Raw genomic sequence first — 9,663 nt, 5'->3', positions numbered from 1 at the left:
TTTTTACATATGGCGACATCTGTTGATGGGATTGAGTAAGTATGCTTTTTAATATATTCGTATATAAGAGTCAGGACAACGTCTATCGGGTCAGCTAGTAATAAAATATATTTCAAATCGGTAGCAGTTCTAGTATTTTTGGAAAATCAAATAAAAATAACAATAAATTTAGAATATTGGGAACTGGGGCTGATTACCTACAAATAAAACAAAATTCATATTTAAAAACAAGTTTATTATTTCTTGTCTTAAGCTATATGTAACACAAGTAATATTTAATATATCTAATAAAATTGCATTACCTATATACATAAAAAGTAAAATGTAAAATTTGATACAAAAAAATTTATGACATTTTACTGATAAATAATATTTTACATAAGTAACTACATAATATTATAATAAAAACTAATAAGTAGTACACACAAAAAAATAGGAAAACTTTAACACTCATAAAATCGTTTGTAGACGCTTACAAATTAAAATATACAATTATCCAGCCATTTTTAATACTGTATTTTACAACCTATATTGCTGACTGTACTTAAATTATAGGGTAATTTCACATGTTACACAAAAAATCAGGGAATTTTTACTAAAACTATGACTAGTACATAAAAATGGAAGAAAAATAGCACTTAAGACTGGATTAAACTTAATAATATACATTGTGTTTTATTTCTCCTAGATTGGTCGTCTATTTTCTATATTCTAGAATATTCTAATTGAGCTATTTAATAAATTAGTGCTTATAAGGCCTCAGTTTTGGTCTTTTTTAGGATAGAATAAACAACTTGACTCACACTCGTCTATTAAAAGGTCGTCGAAATGTTTTATAGCTAGCTTTCCGCATGCAGCTTCGCCCGATTTGTCTAAAACCTAAAAAATTATATACTTAAACCTTCCTCGAGAATCACCATATATCTATAAAAAAAGATGGTGAGCCGAGCACACGTGTCAGAAGTGAAACTTCTTTGGCAAGATTCAAAGATACCAAAATCGTCGCCTTACTCTATGACGTGACGGTATTGCCATGACGCGACCTAGAATTTTTACTCTCAACGCGCCTAAAGAAGTTTCATTTTAAAAACCGTATCAAAATCCGTTGTGTAGTTTTAAAGATTTAAGCATACATAGGGACATAGGGACAGAGAAAGCGACTTTGTTATATACTATGTACAGATTCATTGAAATTAACACCTTATTTCGTCGCAGTAATGCTCAAAGTGTATTGTATGAAGAGAAAAGTCTGCCTAATACACGCGTAGGCATAGTTTTTCTTTGGACAATTTTTAAACGTGATTGTGAGTCTAGTTGTTTATTTTCAATGTGATTGAAGCGATTCTAAAACTTGTGTATTCTTTTTCTTTTGCGTTTGTACTTATTTTTTTTACTTGGGTGTTTTTTGAAGTGAAACTTCTTTATCGGGGTTGGAAAAAAATTTAGCGTAACATTTTTCCGTTACGCGCCATCTTTTTCTTAACCCTACCACGCGTGATTCGACGTATTTCTGTAAAGTTGCATATAGACCATATAGTATTTTTTTTTTAATAAGATCATAAAGAAGTTTCACTTCTTACGTGTGTATATCATTTTTTTTTATTTAAGTATTACTATAATTAGACTATTAATTTCTTCATTTTCTATAACTAGCATACTAACTACATTTTTACCGATTTCAACAAAGATTTTTATTTTTTTCGATGTTTTTTTGTTATTTTTTTGACTAGAATAACATAGTATACCATAATTAATGAAATTTATTAAAATTTTACCTTTGTTTAGTTTAGTCTTCATCCACCATTATTTAGTGATTTTAGAATCGATTTATTTTTCTATCTATTTATTTCTTTATAATCTATTACGCATTTAAAAACCTAAAACCGTCTAAGACATTATAAGGCAGTTTTTATTGAACAACATAATATATCCTAAAGAACTAAGAAGCTATCGCCATATCAGGAACGGCTGAACCGATTTCGATGGGGTTTCAAAAGGACGGTAGAAGTTGAAATTTTATATTTTTAAGTGGGTAGACTTCTGGTAATGCTACTTTCATAAGATATAGTTGAAAGCAGCAAAGCCTGTGTCGGCGCGAGGAAAACCGCGGGAAGACGATATAGTCCCAATTTTGGACATGTTGATGTTACCCAATCTGAAATAATAAAAAAAATATTTAAAAAGGTAATTTGTAAACTTAATAAAATGGGTCATTAATTATTGTATTCTATACTATTATTATAAAGAGGAAAACTTTGTTTGTTTGTTTGATTGTAATGAATAGGCTCATAAACTACTGGACCGATTTTAAAAATTCTTTCACCATTCGAAAGCTACATTATCCACGAGTAAGTAACATAGGATAGGTTTTATCCCGGAAATCCCATGGGAACGGGAACTATGCGGGTTTTTCTTTGAAAACGCGGGCGGAGCCGCAGGCGGAAAACTAGTATTAAATAAAAGTAGGAATGGATGAAATAAAATAAAACAATCTGCTTTTATTATAATTAAAAAACAACATAATTTAATCATAAAAAGACATAAAAATTATTTTAATTAAAATATTATGTGTATCTTTAAACTTATAATATACTTAGGTAGTGTTACATAGTTTAAAAAATAAAATACCTCATTATTTTGTCCAAAAATCTATACTTATTATTATAAAGCTGAAAAGTTTGTTTGTTTGAACGCGCTAATCTCGGGAACTACTGGTCCGATTTGAAAAATTCTTTCGGTGTTAGATAGCTCATTTATCGAGGAAGGCTGTCAGTAGGCTATATAAATACAAGAATATTATTACATTAATAGAATATAATCTTTCTTTACTAATATTATAAAGAGGAAAGGTTTGTATGTATGTATGTATGTATGGTTTGCACGCATAAACTACTGGACCGATTTTGATGAAATTTGGCACAGACAATCTTTAGACCCTGAGAAAGAACATAGGCTACCTTTTATTGCGAAATATGTACCACGAGCGAAGCCGGGGCGGATCGCTAGTTTATAATAAATTTATACTAAAACTCACCTATTTGTGTGGCTTTAGGCACAGAAACTAGTAACAAAAGTTGAGCTTCAGCCGAATCCAAGATCCTGCATTTTGAGTAGAGAAAACTAGACGCAGCCACTGTTATGAGCCAACTTATTACTGAAAAAAAAACAATAATCACTACATAGTATAAAACAAAGTCGCTTTCTCTGTCCCTATGTCCATTTGTATGTGAATCTTTAAACTACGCAACGGATTTTGATGCGGTTTTTTTTAATAGATAAGAGTGATTCAAGAGGAAGGTTTTAGTATATAATTTATTAGGTTTTAGACAAAGCGGGCGAAGCCGCGGGCGGTAAGCTAGTTTATGATAAATAATAAATATTTAAGTTTAAGTTATTAAACTCAAACATTTATTTATTCAATTAGACTATCGTTTGCTATCTGACAACATAAAAAATAATAATAGTTTAAAAAAACTAAAAAACACGCTTTTTATAGAAAACCGAACTAAAAAATAGAAAATTTTATCAAATTAGTGTAATGTCATCGGTCCTCAATAAATCTACAAAGTTTGAACGAAATCTGGCCGTTTAAAGTGGGTCAAAATCGCGCCCAAAGAAGTCGGTTACAAACATACAGGTGAAGCTAATATAAAGCGTGTAAAATAAAAGACTTCTTCTAGAAGCACGTTTGAATCGTCATTACATATTTTTAACATTTACCACCGATTCGGAAAGCAGTATCTATGGATCATTATTGGAACTTATCCAGAATCTAGATAACATTAAAGTACATAATATTTTTTTGAACTGAAACTTCTTTATCGGGGTTGGAAAAAAATTTAGTGTAACATTTTTTCGTTACGCGTGACATTTTTCCGTCACGCGCCATCTTTTTCTTATCCCTACCACGCGTGTTTCGACGTATTTCTGTAAAGTTATATAAAAAAATATTGTTTCCATTTACACATGTCTCACCCAGCACAAGTGTCGTGACGACATCGGACACGTATAAAACACCCTCAGCTTCCACTAGAAGACAACAGCATTCTAAATAGACCAGCATTAGGGCTGAGAACTTGCTCCAGACGGATACTGTATGGACAGACATACAAACAGGTGTTATTAAAGAAAAAATAAAGTGTGTTTCTTATTTTAAAGTACCTAGTTACTTCATTTTAAAGTTCCAATAATCATTTTTTTATTTTTTTGAAGTAAATATAACTTGCCACTTGATATACATAATTTTATATTTTGGCGCTAAAATCCATCTTCTTTCTTCTTTTTTTTATTATTATAAAACAAAATATACTACTATATACCTACTGACACATACATACAGTAAAAAATAAAGTCTACTTTTTCGATTTTAAGTAGATACTTAATAGTTAATACTACCAATTAACTACATAATTACCTGTCTCCTCTTTAGTAGCGCATGTACCAATTAAAAATGGTAGCAATGACGTCATCACCACCCATTTTAATTCCTCCAATGATGGCAGGGGTGGTTTACCGCACTGAAAGAAAATCAATTGATTGATGGATATTAAATGTAATTTTTCATTGATTTTTCCGGTATATAGAACTGTTTCTAAAGAAAATTTTGGACATGATCGATGTAAATATGATTTAAATTACCTCTCTAATTAAAGAAGCAAAACTAACTTATCAACACAATACAGAAGTAGTCATAACTTACCAACACAATACAGAAGCAAAAATAACTTACCAACACAATACAGAAGCAAAAATAACTTACCAACACAATACAGAAGCAATAATAACTTACCAACACAATACAGAAGCAAAAATAACTTACCAACACAATACAGAAGCAAAAATAACTTACCAACACAATACAGAAGCAATAATAACTTACCAACACAATACATAAGCAACAATAACTTACCAACAGAATACAGAAGCAATAATAACTTACCAACACAATACAGAAGCAACAATAACATACTAACACAATACAGAAGAAACAATACTTACCAACACAATACATAAGCAACAATAACTTACCAACAGAATACAGAAGCAATAATAACTTACCAACACAATACAGAAGCAACAATAACTTACCAACACAATACAGAAGCAACAATACTTACCAACACAATACAAAAGCAACAATACTTACCAACACAATACATAAGCAACAATAACTTACCAACACAATACAGAAGCAACAATAACTTACCAACACAATACAGAAGCAATAATAACTTACCAACACAATACAGAAGAAAAAATAACTTACCAACAATAAATGGAACAGCGGTACCGTCAGCAGCGATACGATATAATTGCAAATTGCCAAATATGGCGTCACTTTAGAATATAAAGCCAGTGACAGCCAGGAACATGGTCCACTTGCGCTTGCTAATATTGCTCTGAAATTAAATAAATTTGTTGAAGGAAATATATATTTTATGCCATTTTGAAACATAAAGTATAGTAAAAAGAGAAAAAGTATAAACGTTTTTGCAAACCTATCAACTGCTCAAATATTCATCGCTAGTATCGAAACACACAGCTCTCAAAATGCTTTTTTGCACCGTACTGACTTCATCCATACTAATATCATAAATGCGAAAGTAACTCTGTCTGTCTGTCTGTAACTCAATCACGCCTAAACTACTGAACCAATTTTCATGAAATATGGTAAAAATACTGTAACTACCACAAAAAAAAACAACGCAACATACGAAAATCTCAAAAAAAAAATTATCACAAAATCTTTTTTTTGCACACCCTACTAAATGCCGAAACATCCATCCACACAGCCTAAAACACACAATACCCTACTACAAATCAAACAAAAATAAAAAACAAAAAAGCTTTAAAACTTTATTTGCACACCGTACCCCTCCATAACCCGCCTATCCACGGCCAGTGACATAGCATTGACGGTCATTGCGCACAGCACCACCGCCGCTATGTTCGCGTGGAACGCTGTGAGCAGGTACAAGCGAGGTCGAGCCGGGTGTGATTTACCCCGGCCAGCCGTGAAGTATACGAAACTTAGCGGTAGGGGGGAGAGATGTTGGAGCGGCCCTGTTTAAACAATTACTTGTTATATTCAATACATTATGATAGGATGGATATTTTAAAAGTATTTTGGAAAAATTTGTATAAAATGTGTATAGCAAAAACTCATTTAAAATGTTTGTTTTAAGTAATAAATGTGCAGAAATTGCAAATTCATGCATTCAGTGTTTTTATTTTTTAATAAGAAAACATCATTATTAAATATTAATAGAAATATTATTCAAGCTTCAAGTCTTGATAATATTCAAAATAGGTAGCTTTTTGTGTGCAAAATTTTTGTCTGTTTTTATTATGATTTTACAATGATTGAAATAAATGAATTCCCTAATTATTGTACAGTTCATCTATATTATACTTAGTAAAATATATACTTATTATTGAAGTTATGAGGATAAAAAGCTTACCAGATTCAAGTTGAAATGTTATTAAAATTATTAGTGTTTAATATTTAATGAAAACTAGAGAAATCAAGCAATGGTAGATAATATGTAATGGCATCTTAAAAAATAAGCTTATATGAAATTCTTAGCACGATTACTTGGTTTTTAATAAAGTACTGTTTGGAAGTAGTATCTAAGTCTAGAAAAAAATGATAATTACATGGCTGAAAGTGCTATGCGTGCTAAGTTAAATGTGCATGCTGTATTGCCTCCAATAGCCCCGTATTTTGGCGCCAAAACCGCCAGCGCGACTGCAATCAAAACACCAAGAACCATCCATCTTTTTTGGAATTCACACCACAAATCCACTTTATAGGCACTTCTATTACTCGCATACCGATTCTCCTGTTTGTAAACAACTAATTTTTCACTAGAACCTTCCATTTTTATAAATAATAGTCACATAAAATTCATTTAAAAATTCAATACGAATATGTAACTATCTTTTGTTGTTTGTAGTTTAAATGACAAATAATTTCGGTTAAATAGTTATTTGAACAGGGAAGTTTATAGGAAGAACTGTTTACGTAGGTATGTTTATGGAAGGATTTATTTATTATTTATTCTAAACGGAATACTATTGATATCACGGCAAGATTTTGAAATACCGCGCTGCGCAATGCGCATCTGCATTGCGTCAATTGTCAAAGTCAAAAATCTATATTTATATTTCAGGATACAAGTGTTTTGGCAAGGGTAAAGTACTTAATATTTTTATGTATGTAATTTAGTATTTAAATATGTAAAATAAAGACGCATTTCATGTAGTAGTAATTATTTGGCTGAACCTCACAACTTCAACTGCTCGCAAAAATTGTTTTTTCGCATCATATTTGCAACTAGCTGTGCCGCGCGGTTTCACCCGCGTGCCTCCGCTCCTGTTGGTCTGCGTGATAATATATAGCCTATATTACTCGAGGATAATGTAGCTTTCCAATGATGAAAAAATTTTTAAAATCGGTCCAGTAGTTTATGAGCCTATTCATTACAATCAAACAGACAATCAAAGTTTTCCTCTTTATAATATTATAGTGTAGATATATGTGTATTTTTGATGTTGCGATATTATTGTAATAATATTCATAACATTTCTTCCTTGCTAAGTGGTTTAATAAAGACATCCTTCACTAAATAAGCGCATTCATATAATGTTTATTTATAGCATAAAAAAATGTTGTGTGGTTTTATGAAACCACGGTAAAAGTGAAACTTTTTTTCACACTATAGACATTTAACTAAAAATTATCGTAATTGTACGATAATTATCGTACGTATCGTGCGTCACGCGACATGCGCTACACAGACCAAAAAGTTTGAGACGATGTAATAAAAATTTCACTTTAAAAAAGATATATTTTATACTATAATATAATTATGTATCTAAGATTTATGTAATGTTAAGTTTAAAGTCAAAGCGCGGTAGAGCTATTATAAAAATGAATGTTTGTTACTCTATCTTACAAATATAGTAAGTAGCTTCGGTAAGAAATTTGGCACAGAAATACATTACAGTCTTAATTATAGTAGTGACCCATTTTTCTAAATCACAAAAGTGAAAATGTATTTTTGTCATAAACCATCAGTTAAAATTATCATGCTTTGTTGTGAAAATTAAGCTTGACTGCAGAAGAAGTAAAACTTCTCGCGTTGAGAGTGAAATTTCAAGGTCGCGTCATAGCAATACCGTCACGTCATGTGACGTCACGACTTTGATATCTTACCAAAGAAGTTTCACTTTTACACGTGTACTCAGTACACACGCATTTTTACAGGGTGGCTCTGAAATACGTTGACAACTTATTTTACGATTTATTTTATTTTTCATTTACACAGTATATCGGTGACTACTTTATAATAAAAATACAGTATTATTTTAATGTAAATATCTATTTATTTTCAAAATAACCACCTTTAGCTTTAATACAAAGACTTAAACGTTTTCTGAAGTTTTCGACGATTTTCCGTACCTCCTCTTCAGATATTTTGTCCCACTCACGAGTAAGTGTTGCCTTCAGAGCGTCTACACCTCTGTGTGATGTTGCACAGGCCTTCGCCTCTAGAATTGACCATACGCTGCAATCCATTCGATTAAGGTCTGATGAAAATGGAGGCCATTCCTTGGAACTTATGAACTCTGGGAAATGGCCCATACATCACTACTGCACATTTGAGGCCCTGTGAGATGCAGCAGAGTCATGTTGAAAAGTCCACGGTTGGTCACCGAAGTGCTACTGGTTCCAAGGAAGAACTACACTCTCTAAAATATCGCGTCGGTATATTTCTTGATTCATTTTCACACCTTTTTTTACGAAAACGAGAGGAGTTTTGCCTGTTGAGCAAATGCCACGCCAAACCATGACTGAATCCGGTCTTTTCCGATGGGGGATAATTGCTGTGGCTCCAGGGCGACTAGAAGAGTAAACTTTATCGTTTTGGCGGTTATGAGACCGTTCAATCTGAAAAATTTTTTCATCGGTGAAAAAAATATTTTTCCACGCTTCACCAGCGGAGCGCGCTTTCAGTAAGCGACATCTTTCAAGGCGTATTTTTTTATCTTTATCATCCAACCGCTGCGCTTTTCGAAGCTTGTATGCTGTTGACTTGAGCTCATTTTTAACAACTCGTTGTAACGTTGAATGACTTACACCTAAATCTCGAGCCATTTTTCTTACCTTGGCTTGTGAATTGCGGGTCTATCTTTGTTTGGCGATATCTCGAAGCCTAGGCGTCTTTACAGTTCTTTTTCTGCCTCTTCCCAGACAGTCACCAAGATGGCCAAGCACATCGTAGCGTTTAATAGCAGAAGAAACTAACTGCCGACTAATACTGAGAAGTCACACTATCGCGCACTGCCGCTTACCAGCCTCATATAAGGATATTATTGCACCTCGTTGAGCAGACATAGTAAAAAATGACTAATTTTTAATTTATTCTCTTCACAAATAACGTTAAGTTGGCGCCAAAACATGTGAAAATAATAATTAAAAAACAAAAGCAACGCAGCATGTCCCATTTTTTAAATTTATTATTTTGAAATTTGTCAACGTAATTTAGAACCACTCTGTAATTAGTAATTTAGTAAAATAGGGGTAAATAAAAATAAATACTGCAAGAAATTATTACACACACGGCCCAATCTGATCCCATACTAAGCTTTTCGCTTGTG

The 9,663-nt window shown here is 32.2% G+C and overlaps 1 protein-coding gene across 1 annotated transcript; it reads right to left on the bottom strand.

Moving 5' to 3' along the window:
- Positions 1-1,973: 1,973 nt before the first annotated feature.
- LOC123704351 lies at positions 1,974-7,011 on the bottom strand. Its single transcript, XM_045652707.1, has 7 exons — positions 6,707-7,011; positions 5,874-6,063; positions 5,267-5,399; positions 4,415-4,517; positions 3,976-4,092; positions 3,035-3,154; positions 1,974-2,155 (listed from the first exon to the last, which is right to left on the bottom strand). Exons 1-7 carry the CDS (start codon positions 6,879-6,881, stop codon positions 2,025-2,027), a joined length of 969 nt encoding a protein of 322 aa, XP_045508663.1. The 5' UTR covers positions 6,882-7,011; the 3' UTR covers positions 1,974-2,024.
- Between the last annotated feature and the right edge of the window lie 2,652 nt (positions 7,012-9,663).

This window comes from Colias croceus, chromosome 29 (genome assembly GCF_905220415.1).
Source record: "Colias croceus chromosome 29, ilColCroc2.1".
Lineage (NCBI taxonomy): Eukaryota > Metazoa > Arthropoda > Insecta > Lepidoptera > Pieridae > Colias > Colias croceus.
The sequence above is the reverse complement of the archived record's forward strand: the minus strand, read 5'-3'. Positions and strand labels throughout refer to the sequence as shown.